The sequence below is a fragment of the Cornus florida genome, unplaced genomic scaffold (genome assembly GCF_030987335.1).
Source record: "Cornus florida cultivar Cherokee Brave unplaced genomic scaffold, ASM3098733v1 CherokeeBrave_3.0.0_Hap2_Chr10, whole genome shotgun sequence".
NCBI lineage: Eukaryota > Viridiplantae > Streptophyta > Magnoliopsida > Cornales > Cornaceae > Cornus > Cornus florida.
Window position 1 is genome coordinate 86,302,315 of NW_026775580.1, and position 20,255 is coordinate 86,322,569.

At 29.3% G+C, this 20,255-nt stretch overlaps 3 protein-coding genes across 3 annotated transcripts; all 3 read left to right on the forward strand.

The window, feature by feature from the left end:
- The first annotated feature begins 4,967 nt into the window (after window positions 1-4,967).
- Window positions 4,968-5,846, forward strand: LOC132279700 (uncharacterized). The gene is made up of 2 exons (XM_059781726.1): window positions 4,968-5,198; window positions 5,376-5,846. The coding sequence occupies exons 1-2, from the start codon at window positions 5,054-5,056 to the stop codon at window positions 5,618-5,620; spliced, it is 390 nt and encodes a 129-aa protein (XP_059637709.1). The 5' UTR covers window positions 4,968-5,053; the 3' UTR covers window positions 5,621-5,846.
- A 5,410-nt stretch (window positions 5,847-11,256) lies between these two features.
- Window positions 11,257-12,311, forward strand: LOC132278620 (uncharacterized). The gene is made up of 2 exons (XM_059780453.1): window positions 11,257-11,426; window positions 11,600-12,311. The coding sequence occupies exons 1-2, from the start codon at window positions 11,282-11,284 to the stop codon at window positions 11,842-11,844; spliced, it is 390 nt and encodes a 129-aa protein (XP_059636436.1). The 5' UTR covers window positions 11,257-11,281; the 3' UTR covers window positions 11,845-12,311.
- Window positions 12,312-19,097: 6,786 nt separating this feature from the next.
- Window positions 19,098-19,784, forward strand: LOC132279151 (uncharacterized). Its single transcript, XM_059781081.1, has 2 exons — window positions 19,098-19,264; window positions 19,430-19,784. The coding sequence occupies exons 1-2, from the start codon at window positions 19,114-19,116 to the stop codon at window positions 19,672-19,674; spliced, it is 396 nt and encodes a 131-aa protein (XP_059637064.1). The 5' UTR covers window positions 19,098-19,113; the 3' UTR covers window positions 19,675-19,784.
- The last annotated feature ends 471 nt before the right edge of the window (window positions 19,785-20,255 follow it).

Here is a 20,255-nt window from a genome sequence, read left to right on the forward strand (position 1 = left end):
CTAAGATCATTTTATTTGTCTCTATACTTTAGAGCCAAATATGATTCATTGTGATTGAATGCTTTTCTAGTGAGTTGTAGTGTAGATACGACTTAATATTTGGAATGTAAAACAATGAGCTTGCTACACATGAGAAGATTGCTTTTAGCAAATGACAAATTCATTTTGTACATTGAATCATGCTAATTAGTCATGCACTAAGTGTGATCATTATCGATTCAAATAAATGAATTCTTTTAAGCTTCAATGCATTCAATTCAACTAATCATTTAGAATTAGCATTTGCACAATATTAAAGTGATTAATATACAAGGTGTAAATGTTATGAAAACATTATCATAAAGTTTATAACAAATTTATCAAACACTTGGTGTGCATATAAACTCTAAAGGTGAATAATGTGTTGAATATGCATTTTGTCAAATACTTGGTATGCAATATCATTTTAGCTATATATGAATCAAATATAGAACATATAGTCTAAGCTAAAATCAATCACTCACATTAAACTTAATCCAAGCATTCATCCAATCCTCCTCATACAATCAATTAAGCTTCACATACTAGTTAATTGATTTATATAACTATTCTACTCAAAATAAACAAAACATTTGATATATGAAGATTGAGTAAATAAATATGCAATCAAATGTAAAGAGAGTAGAGATTAAAGAGTAGAGAAAATGCAAACCAAGGGACACACGATGTACATGGTTCGGCACAATCTCAGCCTACGTCCATGCCTTGAGAAAACCTCTCAAGGATTCCACTATGGCTACTCCTTACGGGTGGAGAGTAAACCTTTACATGTTCTTGCTTGCGGGTGAAGAACCAACCTTGTAATGAAGCCATCTCGCTTCTCCTTCTTTTGACGGCTAATAAGGAACCATTGCTCACTCTTGTGGGTGGAGAGCTCTACCAAATCCTCTCATTAGAGAGACACCTTCTTTCTTTTATGGGTTTAGAAAGAGAACCCTTACAATAGCTTAAACAAGCTTTCCCTTGCCAAAAACACCTCTTGGTCTTCTTCTCTCAAGAATGGATATATAATGAAGCTTACAATGAATGTCTCTCAAATAGACAAATATACAAATCAAAACTCTCATACTTAGAGTTACAATTGAAATAATCAAATGAAAGCTCAACTCTAAGTTTGCAAGATGAATCACATGAATGATATGTAATGTATTTCAATGGTGATTCCTTGTGTGGACATCTAGAGCAAAAGCTCCACAAGGAGAGGGAGGAACTAGAGCAAAAGCTCTGTAGAAGTTCCTTTTAAAAGCCTCAACACGAAACCAGAAAACCCCAACTCTATTTATAGAGTTTCAGCAGTTAAATAAAAAATATAGCTATTGTACACACTGCCCGAGAGAAAATAGCCGTTCAGATTCAGATCTGGGCGAGGTTCAGTCAACCGAAATGAAATACCATTATGTTTCGGTCGTCCGAAATGGTTAAGATTGGTCATCATCCTCAGTATCTCTGTTTCGGTAGATCGAAGTAAAACCCTTCTCTGTTTCGATCGACCGAAATGAAATGAGATCTGCTGAGTGTCTTATTTCGGTAGGCCGAAATAACTTGCCTATGCATTTCGGTCTGCCGAAATGAAACTGCTACTTCATAAGTTGTGTTCTAAGTTAACTGATGAGTTATATATCCATTTACTTTAAGTTTACAATGTAAATAAGGAAGTACCCCCCATTTGGATTCAATAAAAAATACTAAAAAATTGAAATCCAACTAAATCAAAATGTAGAAATTCAGTTTTAGTACAAATTTGAATTTCTGACTGTTTTGGTAAAAATAAATCCTTATGTAGACCAATGTAAACTTGGTCAAAATTTTTGATAAAATCAGTTTAGGTTAGTTTAAGTATAAAGAGTTATTATCGGGAAAAATTATTTTGAAATAATCATTATTTCAAAAATTCATTTTTCACACTTAGCCAAAAATACAGTTTTTCATGCCGCGTATTCTGGGGTCCTAATGTCCGTTACCAACTCATGATAATGAAGGTTTCTCATGCCTTACTTGTTGACCAATATGAATTATATGATTGATGTGCATGGTCTTAGTATTTTTAGCACAAGTGATGAGTTCTTTCAAAACTTATGCAAGCCTGAACTAACTCACTTTTTAGCAAAGACTCCATGTGCAATTATATATGAATGAAGTGCATAGTCTATTGCTAATGGATATAGGAGCATATGAATGATGATATGATATGCATGGTCCTACAGAGATGAGCTTTCAAATGAAGTTATTTCAAAAATAACTTTACAATTTAAGCTAGCACTCACCAAGCTATCTACATCTTTCTTCAAGCTTTGTTCATGATCTTTTAGGCTTTGAGGTATTCTTGCTTCCTTCCTTTCTTTAAGTTGCTTCTTAATCATTGATGTCCAAGTTATCTTTGGATGGACTTTGCAATTGGTTCCTTGCAACTTCATGTCTTCTTTGTCTCATTTGTTATCCACAAATGTGATCTTGAGTAATGGAATTCTAGGAATGGTCTTTATGATCTTCATTGAGGTTCTTCTTTGAATGTGAATCATCTACAACACTCAATGTGAACATTAGTCCATAAACACCATTAATGGTTTGTTATCATCAAAACACCTAGATTGTCCTTAGATGAAATCCTTAAGGTCAACATAAATATTTTTGAATTTTTAACGTTCAACATTCAGCATTCACTTATAAGTGATATCTATGTCACTTAAAAATTTACCCAATTTTAAGTGGCGTTTACTGTTTTCAGTGATAATCAAAATGATTTACCAAACGCACTTAATTGAGTAAATGTTTAATCCATTATGAATTAAGTACTAAATTAAGTATTCAAACAGTACCTAAATTATTTTGTTAGGTTAAAACCAAACACTAAAAAATAAAAATAATTTTTTTTTCTTTTTTAAAAAATTTTTACATCAAAAGAAACTACACTTATTTTTTAGTACTTTGAATTTTAGTATTTTTTATTGTTAAAATGGTGGACCTATTAAATGCAAACTCTCGGATTAAAAAAATGATCCCACAAAAATGTATTAATATATTATAAATTGTTATGATTGGAGGACTGTTATTAAATCAGTCCACCAAGTGTCAAATAGATCATGACCATCTAATAATTTCTAAAGTAGAAAAGTGAATACGAGTAAAAGGAAAAAAAATTAATTTTTTATTTTCAAAACTTTAGTCACCAAAAAATGTTTTATTTAAATGTTATTTTTCTTAGTCTTTTCTATAATTTTCTTTAACTAGAAAAAAAATTAATGTTATGTTTTGGGAGTACAGAGTTGGTTACTTATTTGAAATAAGAAAAAATTATTTTAAAATTTATACTAAATTTCTTCCAATCGCAAATCAAATTCATCTTCATATAACCATACAGGAACAGGTATTAATTTCATGTTCTTTGGTTGCCGAAAGTGTGATTAATTAGAATATGTTTGTGTGTGTGTGTGTGTGTGTTAGCTTTTAGATATATCATGACGAAGAAAAGTAAGCATCAATTCTCTTATATCTTTGCATAAGCAACCGCAAAGTTAGATTCAAGAAAAACAGAAGAAACTAGTACTTTTAAAAAGAAAATCTCCTCCTTTTTCTTTTCCGACTGATGTTCATGAGAGAACCCGATGAGTTTTACTATTTTCACCTTATTCCTTCAGCCTGCAACTTACTACTTAAATTCTCGACCTTCCAAATATAAGTTCAGAGTTTTACTGTTCCAGCATCTTTTTATACATTTTAGAGCTAACGCATATATATATATATATATAATATTTAAAAATGCCAACAAACACTAAATTGTAAGTTGTAATCTTTCCATTAGAAAGTTGATGATTCGAGTTAGATAAATTAATTGAGCACCTTCGGAATATAAATTGCATTTGAATGGTCACAGCCTCGTGGTGAATTTGAATTAGGCACTTAAGTAATACTCCTAAGAAGATCTGAATCAGTTAAATCCAAAATGAGAAAAAAGTGTTTCTCAACATGATGGAATGAAGCAATTTGAAGACTAATTGAGTTGCTTTAAGCTTAAGCGATAATCTTTATATGCTACATAAATTAATTGTACAATGCAAAGCAAAAGCATCTTGAAAAGAAAGAATAAAGATGCAATCTTTTATGGTTCATTGGATTAGTAATCTATTTCACTGACTTGTCATTTCCCATTTGGTTATTCCATTTTAGCTGTCTTTTTAGTGATGTAGATATTGAATATGTTAGACGCGCAATGTATTATTGTACCTACATAATAATAATGTATTATTTCAAAAAAAAATTGGTCCACTTATCTATAAAATTGTTGATAACATAATTATTACATTTATAACATGACGTGTTTAATGGACCCAATATCTATTCTTTTGGGCGGATGACACATTGACACATACTTTCCGAACAATGCACATGTCTTGAGAATAAATACTTTTGAAGTGGGTGGGAGACAAGGTTAAACTTTATTGAATTCGACAAAAAAAAAAATCTGTATCCTTTTTATTTTTATTTTATTCTTTTCATTTTGTTTTGGTAAGTCATGCTTTTGTGGACACAAAATCGAAATTCTTTCTAATTTTGGTTCCCAAAAATACCGTAACTTTAACTTTTTGATATCATTTGTACTAAGTAACCATCCTCATCATTTGTACTAAGTAACCATCCTCAACTTAAAACTAACATTTTCATAGATTTTTTTTTTTTAAATAATTATATGCTTACAGGATTAATGAACTGCATGTATGTGGTGATAAAAATTATTTTCAACTTCAAACTAACATTTTCATAGATTTTTTCAATAATTACATACTTATGAGATTAACGAATTACATGTATGCAATGATAAATTATGGATGAAATACTCTCGTATTACTAAATCCTTTTATGTCATTTTGCTTATACAAGTTGAAACTAATCCTAAAAAGTATATGCTAAAATCTTACTCTCTCCGACACACAAACAAAGGCGTTCACACGTCTCAGTAACACCGATAAATAACATTGACATATATAAACAGTCTATAGTCTAGAGTCCACAAGAGACCATGAAGACTCAATTACTCACATTCACATGCTTCTTCTTCATCCTATGCTTCAATGTTTTACCACCCTGTTCATGTGAAACCACTTCCAACATGAAAACCAGAGGTGATCATGATCAACTCATGATGCAGGATCAACATCTCACCTGTAAGTTCTTTAAATTTCTCATCATATTGTTGTTATATATATATGTGTGTATATATATATATGTATATGTATATATAACCAAATTAATCCTTGTTAAAGTTAAAAATACATGTACATACATAAATTAACTTTATTTGTTTTTTTTTTTTTTTTCCTCCCCATGTAAATTGTTTGCAGGCAAAAATGATACAGTGATTGAATCGAGCAAAGAAGATATTAATCAATTAAGCTTAAAAGGAGTGCATGAAATAATTCATCATCCTAAGAGTAGAGGAGTTTATGGTGATTCAGATCTTCTTCGGCGCAGCCCTCCTCGCAGTGGAAGCTCACCAGTGAGGCCATTTTCTATCCTCTCTACAACACCACATGGGCATGTTACAATCGGATTGCTTGTTCTTAGTTTCTTCTTTTCGTTGGTGTAGAGGTTTCTGTATGAATATATATATATATATATATATATATATATATATATATGACATATAACTGTTTAGAGATGCAAACTTTCTCACTAGTTTAATTTTCATTGTATGGTTGATATAAACTGCCTATATGCTCTTGTTCTTGTATTATATATAAATGTAACATTAGGGGCTTGCTTAATTTCTGTTCTTGTATTATATATAAATGTAACTTTATGGGCTTGCTTAATTTCTACTTTGTTCTTTTGCTTTTTTATTTTTCCACCGTCAATTTGAATCCGTGACCAGCCTTCTTTAATTTTTTTTTTTTGTTTTTATTTGTACTCACATAACAAATTAATAACTTCTACTATTTTTTTAAAATTTTTTATTTTTCGGTAAAGTAACAAATTTGTATTGGGTAAATTTGCTTCTGGGGAATTATGCATTGGGGGGGATTACTCTTGTGTAGGTCATTATAAATATTTAAAAGTAAATAAAAGTTTTTTTTTTCTTTCTTTTACCAAAAAGAAAATAAAAGATTATTGAGTTACTTCAACCATTTCATATATATCAAAACTACTACTTCTACTTCTACTTCTGTACATCATTAGGAACAAAATCTTTCATATATAAAATTCGCAAAATCTAAGTTACTCTGGATATATAGCACAGAATGTGCTTTAAATTTGAAATTGAAAATCATACTATTTACAACTTTAAACTATTAATTTCAAAAACTCTAAATTTTATACTCAAATACTATAAGCTAAGTTACATAATTCTTCTCAATGGTGCTGCTCTTGCGCTTTCCCATCAGTTCTTACTATGCATAAATTATATTTTGCCACTTTCGCATTCCTGCTCTCGCTCCCACTTCTATGTGACGTAAAGAGAGTGAGCTATATATATTTATATATATATTCGTTAGCAAGAAACTCACACAGCTACTTTGTTAGCTCTCACCTCTGGGTGACGTAAAGGGTATGAGCTATATATATATATATATATTTGTTGGCAAGAAACTCACACAGCCGATTTGCTTCTTTGGAGACTCGAATCCTCACCATCTACTTTAAAAAGTATAGGAGATACCACTTGATCACAAGGCTCTTAATAATTATGTATTTATATGAGTTATCAAACAACATTAAAGATATAAGGATAATGTTTAAAGATATAAGGATAATGTTTTTAAATATATGTGAAAATATCACTTAATTTCCTTATTAATATCAATTATTCTCAGCCAATTATCAAAATTCAAACTTAGAAGTCTGATTTTAAAATTTTATTTTCAAATCAGTGAAAATACTGTGGAATCAGTCTCGAAAAGATGAAGGCTCTGTTTGGGGGAGCTTTCTAAATTTAAAATTCCTTTTATTCTGAAGGGCTTTGAAGAATGCCTTTCAATATGCAAATTTAAATGGAAAAAGTTGTTTGGTGGATGCAATAGTTCAAATTTCTTCAACGATTAACATAATTTTAACTTGACAATTTTACCCTTAAGATCTACCCTTAAAAAAATTTCTTGGAAGATTTCAGAGAAGAGTACAAACCTGTTATCAATTGAATTGGCATATAGCAAGAATGAAGAAAATGAAAAAGTGGGGGAAAAAAAAAAAAAAAAAGTGGTGAAGTACTAAATATTAGCGAATGACGGATTCATAATTCTATTGTTGTGCTGATCAATTATTGAAGATTAATTGTTAATAATAACTTGATAAACAGAAGATATCTCCACTATAAAATCGCAGAAGATATCTCTACTATAAAATCACTTTTTACTATCGAAATTTCTTCTTTGGAGGTTGTCGGCAAACCATCTTTATATGACAAGAAAATATGAGTAACACAATTAGCATGTGCAAGATAATTTATAGAGAAATAAATATAGGTGAAGAGAGATTAGGGTTTTCAAAAGTAGATATTGAAAGAATTAAAAACTTAAGATTAACCTAATGTTAAAATTTTAGTTGTATGCTTGAAGAATTGCAACCTATCTAGAATTCTTAGAGAAATAGTTAAAATAGGAAAAATATCGTAGTATTTGGATGAGAGTAGAAGACTCAGAATCTCTCGTTCTGGTTTATCTATGAAGTGATGTAGATCGGCTAGTTTTAAGGAATATAAAAGGGCAAACTTGTCTATAGAATTTGTTACTTAAAATTAGTATGGCTTCCCAATGAATAAGTTCTAAAAGCAAGTATTTCCAACTTTGCTTGAACGGACCTTTTTAAGATAGGCATTTGTTAGAATTTCTTTTTCATTGTTTCACCAAACATGGACATTTTTTAAGAAAGGCCTTCATGGGCTTGGAAGCCCATTTCCAGGAAGCTCCCCCAAACAAGCATGAAGTTTTTTTTCCCTTAGGTCATGTTTGCCTTTTGTTTTCATTCTCTTGTTTGGTATGTCATATTAAAAGTGGAATGGCCTTTCTAAGGTATTCCAGGAATGCCCACCCATTTCAAGCCTCCAGGAAGCTCCCCTTAACAAGTAAGAAGTTTTTTTTCCCTTAGGTCATGTTTGTTTTTGTTTTCATTCTCTTATTTGGTATGTCATATTTGGTATGTCATATTAAAAGTGGAATGGTCTCTCCAAGACATTCCAGGGAATGCCATTCCATCTAAAAAAAACTTTTTGGTTTGGTCATCACTGGTCTCGCCGGACCTGTTTACAAAGTTTGTTGGAATTGTTGGTCGCCGTGACTGAAGCACGCTGGAACTGATGCTTCAATTGAATCGTCAATGCTCACTGACCAAGCTTCGGATATGAACTTTGGTGGGTCATCGGAGTGAGCTGAAACTTAGCAACTTGCCAGAATGATGAAGATTCTGCAACTGGAGCACATCGGAATTAATAGACCTTTGTTGATCGGAATTCACACCGGAATCACTGGTTGAATAAAGCTCGCCGGCGTTCATGGTGATGGAGCATCAACTGGGTCTATCTTCACAGGAACCGTTGAGCCTTTGAATGCAGCTCGCCGATTTGCCAGAGCTGAAGGGCTTTCACCGGTTTTAATGGAAGTTGAAAGTCCTAGTGTTCACCCGTTTTAATGGAAGCCGAAGGGCTGAACTTTTGCCGAAACAGTGAGAAGACTCCCTTCTTTGCTTGGGCACAATGAACGCTTCAGATTCAATTTCTATCAAGCTCTGATTTGCTTGTAAATGATTTCTTTCACCAGATTCAATTTCTTATTCTCCCTGTTATATCTATAATACCCACATATATATACTTACATATACATATATTTATGTTTCTCTACTTTCTCTCTCTATCTCATTTTTTTTCTCTTTCTTTTATCTATTCTCCCTTTTGTTTTTGTAGAAGTTAATTTTTTTAGTTAAATTTCTTTACTAATAATAAAAATATAATTTAAAGAAATAATATTAATTCATTCCATTCTAACTTTTTTTATCAAACACAGAATTGAGAATGATCATTTTATTTTTATACATTTCATATTTGCAACCAAACAGTAGAACGAAAATCATCATTCCCTTTCCATTCTCTTATAATTCCATTCTCACCTTCATTGTTCTTGTTCCATTTCAGTTCATGCCACCGTACCAACTGAGCCCTTTGTAAAATGTGCACACAATACACATATCTAATCTTTTTTTTTTAAAAAAAAAAAAATTCTAGTTTTTCATATTAAAAATATCAAAATTCTCAAAAACCCAAGAAGCAATAAATTAAATTAGATTCAAAAGAATAAATCCCAATATTTTTTTTTTTTCAAAAATTAAATTAATCACAATACGTTTTTTTTGGTTGTTGAAGTTAAAATATTAATAAAATCAAGCTTTCAACAGTCCAAACGGGAGTGCAAAACAATATTGGTTTATAAATTATATGGTAGTTGCATAATCTATTAATTAATTATCTCATTTACTTGGACTAAAGAATGAATAAATAACTGAAAGAAACAAATATAAAATATTTTGATACATTTTAGAGCTCACGTGTGTGTATATATATATTTCAAATTGACAACAAAATAAAAAAATAAAAAAATAAAAAAAAAAAAAGAAAAGAAAAGAAAAGAAAGAAAAACATTAACCAAAAGTTGATTTTTTTTTATTTTTATTTTTTAATATTTAAAAATTCGAACAAACAATAAATTGTAATTTTGTAATCTTTTGAGTAAAAGGTCGATGATTCAAACCTCTTATGAGACAAAGTGAGTGTATGAATTTTAGCATATAAATTAAATGGACACTTCAAAATCTAAATTGCATTTGAATGGTCATAGCGTTGTGGTGAATTTGAATTAGGCACTTAAGTAATAAGAAGATCTGAATCAGTTAAATCCAAAATGAGAAAAAAAGTGTTTCTCTACATGATGGAATGAGCAATCTGTTGACTAATTGAGTTGCTTTAAGCTTAAGCAATAATCTTTATATGCTACATAAATTAATTGTATAATGCAAAGCAAAAGCATCTTGAAAAGAAAGAAGCAATCTTTTATGCTTTATTGGATTAGTAATCTATTTCACTGACTTTTCATTTCCCATTTGGTTGTTATTGAGGTGCACAAAAATTCCGTCGTATCTAAAATTCAAATTGGACCAAATTGGATCGGACAGTTTGATTTGATTTGAATCGTGGAATTGAACCGAACCAAACCGATTTTTCTCGATTTGGTCTAGTTTGGTTCCTTTGGTCAAATGATTCAGTTTTGTTCTAAATTTTATAAAACCATTAAAATTGATTTTGTTTCAAAAAAATTCTTAAATCGGTCTAAACCAAACCGTATGCACTCCTAATACGCTGGACACGTAATGTCATTATTGTACTCACCTAATAATGATTTATTATTTCAAAAAAAAAATTAGTCCACTTACTTATAAAATTACTAATAACATGATAATATATTATATTTTATTATATTAATACGTTAATAACATAGTATACTGGCGCACCCAAATATCTACTCTTTTGAGTGGATGACACATGCTTTTCATACGATTGGCAATTTGATTAATTTGTTTATCTTAACTATTAATACTTTTGAAGTGGGTTGGAGACAAGGTTAAACTTTTTTATTGAATTCAACCAAAAAAAAAAAAAAAATCTGTATCCTTTTTATTTTATTATTTTTATTTTGTTTTGGAAAGTCCTGCTTTTCTGGACACAAAAATCAAAATTCTTTCTAATTTTGGTTCCCAAAAAAAACCGTAACTTTAAATTTTGATATCATTTGTACAAAATAACCATCCTCAATTTCAAACTAACATTTTCATTGATTTTTTTTTAATAATGATGTACTTACAGGATTAATGAACTGCATGTGATAAAAATTATTTTCAACTTCAAACTAACATTTTCAAAGATTTTTTTTTAATAATCATGTACTTACAGGATTAATGAATTGCATGTGATAAAAATTATTTTCAACTTCAAACTAACATTTTCATAGATTTTTTCAATAATTACATATTTATGAGATTAACGGATTGCATGTATGCAACGGTAAATTATGGATGAAATGCTCTCATATTATTAAGTCCTTTTATGTCATTTTGCTTATACAAGTTGAAACTTACCCTAAAAAGTATATGCCAAATTCGACACGGAAACAAAGGCCTTCACATGTCTCAAAAACACTTATAAATAACATTGACATATATAAATAGACAATCTATATAATCTAGAGTACCCCTCCACCACAACAGACCCATGAAGACTCAATTACTCACATTCACATGCTTTTTCTTCATCCTATGCTTCAATGTTTTACCACTCCGTTCATGTGAAACCACTTCCAATAAGAAAACCAGAGGTGATCATGATCAACTCATGATGCAGGATCAACATCTCACCAGTAAGTTCTTTAAGTTTCTCATCATATTATTGTTATATATATATATATACATATACATATACATATATATATGTTTACCAAATTAATCCATGTTTTGCTTGGTAAGTTAAAAATACATGTACACATACATAAATTAACTTCTTTTTTTTTTTTTCTATGTAAATTATTTGCAGGCAAAAATGATACAGTGATTGAATCGATCGAAGAAGATATTAATCAATTAAGCTTAAAAAGAGTGCATGAAATAATTCATCATCCTAAGAGTAGAGGAGTTTATGGTAATTCAGATATTCTTCGGCGCAACCATCGTCGCAGTGGAAGCTCACCAGTGAGGCCATTTTCTATCCTCTCTACAACACCACTTGGGCAGGTTACAATCGGATTGCTTGTTGTTAGTTTATTCTTTTCGTTGGTGTAGAGGTTTCTGTATGAATATATATATACACACACGCACACACACACATACATATAACTGTTTAGAGATGCAAACTTTCCCACACGATTTATTTTGATTGTATGGTTGATATAAACTGCCTATATGTCTTGTTCTTGTATTATATATAAATATAACTTTATGGGCTTGCTTGATTTCTACTTTGTTCTTTTGGTTTTTCTTTTTTCATTGTCAATTTGAATCCGTGACCAGCCTTCTTTAATTTTTTGTGTTTTTTAATTAATAACTTCTACTATTTTATTATTTTTTGTTTTTTAAAATTTTTTATTTTTCGTTAAAGTAACAAAATTGTATTGGGTAAATCTGCTTCTATCCCTCTGGAAGTCTGGATTAGGGGAATTATGCATAGGGGAGGATTACACTATTGTGTAGGTCATTATAAATATTTAAAAGAAAATAAAGATTTTTTTTTTTTTTTTTTTTTTTTTTTTTTTTTTTTTTTACAATAAAAGAAAATAAAAGATTATTGAGTTACTTCAACCAATTCATATATCATCATAATTAAGCTTCTACTTCTCTACATCATTAGGAACAAAATCTTTCAAATATAAATTTTGCAAAATCAAGTTGCTCTGGATAGCACATAATGTGCTTTAAAATTGGAATTGAAAATCATACTACTTACAACTTTAAACTAATTAATTTAAAAAATTCTAAATTTCAGATGTAAATGGTATAAATTAAGTTATATAATTCTACTCAACGGGTGCTGCTTTCACGATCTCGTATCGGTTTCTACTTTACCAAACTTAAATTTTATCACTTTCACACTCGCTTCCACTTTTACGTGACTTAAAGGATGTAGTGTGTATATATATATATATATTTCATTGACAAGAAATTCATACATACCATCACTCACACGACCACTTAATTTACTCATTTGAAGACTCAAATTGTCACCATTTATTTTGAGAAGACTCTTGATAATTATGTATTTATATGAGTTGTCAAACAACATTAAAAATATAAGAATAATGTTTTTAAATATATGCGAAAATATCACTTGACTTCCTTACTAATACTGTATCAATTATACTCAGCCAGTGATCAAAATTCAAACTTAGATTTCTGATTTTAAAATTCTATTTTCAAAATCACAAAGTGTCAAAGGAGTTAAATCAAGTCTCATGAAAAATGGGTCATTGGTTCAAGTTCAACTACTGCATTAATTTGAACCAAATCTAGCTCCTAATTTTTTTGAACTAACCCGAAACGAGGGCACACATTTTTGGGAGTTTAGAGAAAATATTGGAATCACTCTCCGAAAAGATGAAATAAAGCAGCATATAAATATGTGTGCACGTACGGTTTTTTTTTTCCTAGTAAAATGTGCACACAATACACATATCTAATCTTCTTTTAAAAAAAAATCAATTTTTTCATATAAAAAATATCAAAATGCTTAAAAACTCAAGAAGCAATAACTTGAATTAGATTCCAAAAAATAAATCCCAATATTTTTTTTTCAAAAATTAAACTAATCACAATACTTTTTTTTTTTTTTTTTGGGTTGTTGAAGTTAAAATATTAATAAAATCAAGCAGATTTTAAGTGACCAAACTGCAAAAACAATACTGGTTTATAAATTACATAGTATTTGTATAATCTATTAATTAATTCTGTCATTTACTTGCACTAAAGAATGAACAAATAACTGAAAGAAAGATGAAATATTTTTTCACAACATATTTTTAAAATGTTAATAATTATAGTCTTATAGAGTAATTAAGAAGGAAAAGAAACGTCAGAATAGCAGTGGCCATTATCATGGAAAAGATATCCGATGAAAGAATATAGTTTCATTTTGTGAGTAGTAAACTCAAAAAATATTTTCAAAGGTAATTTTTACTTAGAGCAAGTGAATGTATGAGCGTGTTTATCAAAGAAAGAAAGACAAACAAATCACAATTCAATTAAGTTGAGATAGTATCAATGTCTTACATATTTTTTCTCAAAAATTAACCTAAAATAAAATATTAAAACTGTTAAATCAAACCGGACCTAACATGCTTTGTTTTATTTAGTTCAATTCTATGATAAAAAAATCAAAAACCAATAGATCATCACACAGGTATATATACTTCACAATTTGATTTTTCAATTGATTAATATATATATATATATATATATATGAATAAGAAAGTTAAAAAATAGTAGAATCGAACCAGACGGCAAGTTCGAGCAATCCAGATAGGTCCTGAAGGCCTTTTCTTCACTGGTGATGCAACCGGTGAGCTGATCAGTGTTTGGAAAATGTCGGAAGAGTCTTCCAGCATGGTGGCTACTTCATGAAGATGTATATCTCCTGTGTCCCAACTCATGTTTAGGCCATTTTGTATATAGGCAGCCCATTCTTTGCACTGTAATTGTTACTTCTTATCATGCAAGAGGGAAGATGAAAGTGATGAGAAGCAAAAACAAAAATTCCTCATTTTTGCCCCTTGTGCAAATTTAATTGTTCATGTCAATGTGTATTATTGTACTTGTAACCAATTTAATTAAACAATGCAGTAATTCGATCTGCAAATATTAATTGTTCATGTTTTATCTTTTGTTTTGCAGTATGATTTTTAGCTTTTACATTCAACCCATTTTTTAATGCGGATTATTTTCAATAAATTAGATGAAAGTCTGGTTGGTGATAACATGAACAATTAAATCATTTCAGCCTTTAAAAACGGAAATTGATATTAAAAATTATGTTTTTCATTGTTTGGTTCTTAAGAAAACGATATTTATTTTTTTTTTATGTTAGGAAACCAATACCAATAGCATTAGAAGTATATTAAGCAATTAGTATTTTATTTATTTTTTAATTTGAAAGGTCAATTAGTATTTAATTGATTTAGATAATATATTATTTCCTTATTTATTTTCTTAATTCTTCTATATATATAAGGATGCTATAATAATAAAATTAAGAAGTAACTTATTACCTGCCTTAACAGAGTACAGAAATCAATCAATCATTGACATATGCACAACCATTTTTTTTTTTTTTTTTACCAAGAATGGCAGCACACACATTCTCATACTATTTTCATCATCTTTGTCTTTGTCCTGTCACCAAGTACATATCATTTAATGCTATTACAACCCTTTAGAATGGGTTGAACCAAACGGACCCTATATTAGACCATCAACGGGACAAATTATAGACCCTCAACACTTGACATATGGTACGAGAAAGACTTACTTGTACCGATAATACTATATCATTTGTGCCATTAATTAATTATATCTTATGATTATGAAAAACTAACAAAAGTAGTAAAAGATATGGTTAGATTTAATATTTTTTATCAAACTATTTACAATTACTTAAATTTTAAATCATAATAATTGATGATATTTAAGACTGAAATTGTAAACGGTCAAGTTAGAAAGATTGTCAAAGGATTTCTTACAAAAAGGATGTAGAATTATGATTCAAATAGGTTGTTATGGTTCATAGGATTCTAATTGTAAATCATAGTTCCATTAGGATCATAGTTGTTGAAGTCTCATGATTTACTGGCTGAATCCTACAATATGAATTGAATCTTAGCCAACATTTATTGAATCTTAGATATCTGTCCTTCTTGACTGGATTATTTGGATTATCTTTGAATTTTATAATTCACGACTTGAAACTTAAATCCTTTTGAATAGTATGGTTGTTTTTTTTAATTAAATTTAATCATAAGTGTTTCAATTGAAATTATGAGTTCCCCTCCCGCCACTCCTATCCCTTTTTTTTTTTGTGTGTGTGTTATTTCATCTTCTCTTATGTAATTATTACACAGTAATGAATATATATGCGAAAAAATCACTTAACTTCCTTATTAATATCAATTATTCTCAGCCGATTATCAAAATTCAAACTTAGAAGTCTGATTTTAAAATTTTATTTTTAATGCAGTGAAAATACTGTGAAGTCAGTCTCGAAAAGAAGAAGTTTTTTTCCCCTAGTAAAATGTGCACACAATACACATATCTAATCTTTTTTTTTAAAAAAAAATCTATTTTTTCATATTAAAAATATCAAAATTCTCAAAAACCCAAGAAGCAATAAATTAAATTAGATTCAAAAGAATAAATCCCAATATTTTTTTTTTCCAAAATTAAATTAATCACAATACGTTTTTTTTGGTTGTTGAAGTTAAAATATTAATAAAAACAAGCTGATTTCAAGTGTCCAGACGGGAGTGCAAAAACAATATTGGTTTATAAATTATATGGTAGTTGCATAATCTATTAATTAATTCTCTCATTTAGTTGCACTAAAGAATGAATAAATAACTGAAAGAAACAAATATAAAATATTTTCATACATTTTAGAGCTCACGCATATATACATACACACACACACACATATATATATATATTTCAAATTGACAATAAAGAAAAAAAAAAAAAGAAGAAGAAGAAGAAGAAGAAGAAAAACATTTACCAAAAGTTGAATTTTTTTTTTTAAATATTTAAAAATGCGAACAAATGCTAAATTGTAAGTTTGTAATTTTTGAATTAGAAGTCGATGATTCGAGTCTCTTATGGAACAAAGTGAACGGATGAATTTTAACGTATAAATTAATTGAACACTTCGATATCTAAATCGCATTTGAATGGTCATAGACTTGTGGTGAATTTGAATTAGGCACTGAAGTAATAAGAAGATCTGAATCAGTTAAATCCAAAATGAGAAAAAAGTGTTTCTCAACATGATGGAATGAAGCAATTTGAAGACTAATTGAGTTGCTTTCAGCATAAGCGATAATCTTTATATGCTACATAATTAATTGTATAATGCAAAGCAGAAGCATCTTGAAAAGAAAGAATAAAGATGCAATCTTTGATGCTTCATTGGATTAGTAATATATTTCACTGACTGTCATTTCCCATTTGGTTATTCCGTTTTAGTGCGTTTTTTTAGTGCAGTAGATATTGGATATGCTACAGGGGTGCACAAAATTTCGGTCAAATCGAAAATTTAAATCGGACCAAATCGGATCAGTTAGTTTAGTATGGTTTGCTAATGGTTTGGTTCGGTTAAGGTTTTAAATTTGTAAAACCGTGATACGATTTGAAGTCTCTTAGAACCGAATTAGACCAAACAGAACCGCTATGTTTTTATATATATGTATTTATATATATGTTAAATTATACCGTATATATAATATAATATAATCCTACAATCCAAATCACTTAGAAATTTATAACAACTATCAATGTTATGGCCTAGATCTTATCAATTTATTAGATTATTCTTTTTTTAATTTATTTTTTATTTTTGATAGTGGCTAAATTTTGAATTGTGTCTAATATTGTTTGTTATATGAATTACTAATTCTAAATGTATTAGGTTATTAGCAATTCTGAATTTATTCATTTTAGTTTCAGAAATGATACAGAAGAATGAATTAAAAGTTCTGAATATGTTAATAGTTTTGAATGTGTTGGTAACTTAATTTATTGTTGTACATGTGGATTTTGAAATATGAAAAAAAAAAAAAAAAAACCGTGGAACCGAACTGAACCAAATCAATTTTTCACGATTTGGTTTGGTTTGATTCCTTTGGTCAAATGGTTCGCCTTGGTTCTAAATTTTATAAAACCATTCGAATTGGTTTGATTTCAAAAAAACTCTTAAACAAGTCTAAACCAAATCGTGTGCACCCCTAATATTCTAGACCCATCATGTCATTATTGTACTCACCTAATAATAATGTATTATTTCAAAAATAAAAATAAAAAATAGTCCACTTACTTATAAAATTACTAATAACATGATAATACGTTATATTTCATTGGGTTGGTACGTTTATGACATGACGTACCTGACGCACCTAATATTTACTTTTTTGAGTGGATGAATCTTAACTTGAGGTTTGGTAGCAACAGAGGCCTAAGGCGACTATTGTTATCAGTTGCGTGATTTTATTGATCAATTTTGAGCTCGCTATTACACGTTTGGGAATCTAAAAAGTAGTTTATTTATATTATAATTATATTACTTTATGAAACACACTTTAAAAAAAGTCTTTTGAGTTACCTTGTAACCGGTTCTACACGTTACCTTTTTTTATTTTTTTTTTATTTTTATACTAACATCCTTCCACACAGAAGAAAAAAAAAACATCCAAGTTTCAACAGATTTATACTATTGAAACACATTGACAGTAAATAAATTAAAATTTCAATGGCCTCTTCAACCATTATCTCCCAAGAAATTCTGTGGCAATAAATTAAAAACTGATGCACTATTTTGCTTGCTAATAAAATTATATATATAAAAAATTAACTAAACAGATTTTTCATTCTTTGCAAACTAATAAATCAACAACTGATGCACTATATGATTTTTTTCCTTTACAATAAATTTCTTAGCATGTTGCACTTTATATAGAAAATTAAATTTTAAAAAGTATATATAAATTATTTATTTTTACCATAAATTTATTATATATATAATATTATTTATGAAAAAATTATATTTGCGTCCCACCCTGTAGTATGCATTTCACTTGTTTTTTTTCCCTGGTTATTTGGTCCAGTTTTTTCAAATAGCTTTGAGTAGAAATTCTTATGTATTGAAGGATGTTAGTATAAAATATATATATATATATATATATATATATAAACAAAAAAAAAAAAAAAATCTTTAGAAAGGTCATCTAAAAGTGGGTCTCAAGATAAGTAAAAAAAAAAAAAAAAAAGCAAGTTAGCCAAGTTTTTTTTCCTGTACAAGTTAGAAGCTAGCAAGAGAGAGGTCTGGATAGAATAGAAATAAAATAAAATAAAAAGTAAGAAAAGACAACTTGGTAAAAGTTGGACCGGCCACAAAGTAACTCAAAAGATTTTTTTCAAAATATGTTCCATGAAGCAATATAATTAGAATATAAATAAATCACTTTTTAGATTCCCAAACTAAGTTTCTAGAACAAAAAAATCAATAAAAACCACTCTATTTAATGTAGTATGCATTTGATTTTCATAATTTTTTTCAATAATTACATATTTATGAGATTAACATTGCATCTATTCGATGGTAAATTATGGAAATGGATGAAATACTCTCATGTTACTAAGTCCTTTTATGTCATTTTGCTTATACTAGTTGAAACTAATCCTAAAAAGTATATGCTAAAGGATTACTCTTTCCGACACGCAAACAAAGGCGTTTACACGTATCAAAAACACTTATAATTAACATTGACATGTATAGACAGTCTAGAGCACCACAACAGACTCATGAAGAAGACTCAATTACTCACACTCGCATGCTTCTTCTTCTTCATCCTATGCTTCAATGTTTTACCACTCTGTTCATGTCAAACCACTTCCAACATGAAGACCAGAGGTGATCATGATCAACTCATGATGCAGGATCAACATCTCACCAGTAAGTTCTTTAAAATTCTCATCATATTGTTGTTATATATATATATATATATATATATGTAAACTAAATTAATCCTTGTTTTGCTTGGTAAGTTAAAAATACACGTATATATACATAAATTAACTTCTTTTTTTTTTTTTTTTTTTTTATGTAAATTGTTTGCAGGCAAAAATGATACAGTGATTGAATCAAGCGAAGAAGATATTAATCAATTAAGCTTAAAAGCATTGCATGAAATAATTCATGGTAAGAAAGGAGTTTATGGAACATATGGTAATTCAGATATTCTTCGGCGCCCTTCTCGCAGTGGAAGCTCACCTGTGAGGCCATTTTCTATCCTCTCTACAACACCACTTGGGCATGTTACAATCGGATTGCTTGTTCTTAGTTTCTTCTTTTCGTTGGTTTAAGAGGTTTCTGTATGATATATATATATATATATATATATTACATATAACTGTTTAGTGATGCAGACTTTCTCACAAGATTAATTTTGATTGTATGGTTGATATAAACTGGCTACATGTCTTGTTCTTGTATTTTGAAGGGTGAAGTGCAAAAAATATAAATTTAAAATCAAATTTGACTAATGTACCCTTAGTCAATAATTTTATAAAATATATAAAAATACAAAATTTGTAAAAAGACCAAAACAGCCCCTGCCTCTCATGCGACAGCCGGCACCAACAAGCAAGGAGAAGACGGCTCTGCCATCGTTGTACAGCCATCAGTCCAGGCGAGCTTGATCACACCCAAAGCCACTGCCAAACCGAACCCATCTCACCGGCCGTCCATCTGAGAAAGCAAAGTACTGCTGTTATAAATTCCTTAGGGTGTGTTTGGTAGGGTTGATTTGGAGGGATAGGGAGAGAAAAGAAAAGAGAGGATAGTGTAACTTTGTGTTTGGGTAACTTAAGTGGAGGGATAAGGAGGGATAAGGAGAGATAGGGAGGGATAGCTATCACTTCTTTTCTTTTCTCTCCTTTTCTTT

Coding starts and splice junctions, on each gene's coding strand:
- LOC132279700 (XM_059781726.1), top strand. CDS start 5,054: ATGAAGACTCAATTACTCACATTCACATGCTTCTTCTTCATCCTATGC. Junction 5,199..5,375: donor GCAGGATCAACATCTCACCT/GTAAGTTCTTTA, acceptor AATTGTTTGCAG/GCAAAAATGATACAGTGATT.
- LOC132278620 (XM_059780453.1), top strand. CDS start 11,282: ATGAAGACTCAATTACTCACATTCACATGCTTTTTCTTCATCCTATGC. Junction 11,427..11,599: donor GCAGGATCAACATCTCACCA/GTAAGTTCTTTA, acceptor AATTATTTGCAG/GCAAAAATGATACAGTGATT.
- LOC132279151 (XM_059781081.1), top strand. CDS start 19,114: ATGAAGAAGACTCAATTACTCACACTCGCATGCTTCTTCTTCTTCATC. Junction 19,265..19,429: donor GCAGGATCAACATCTCACCA/GTAAGTTCTTTA, acceptor AATTGTTTGCAG/GCAAAAATGATACAGTGATT.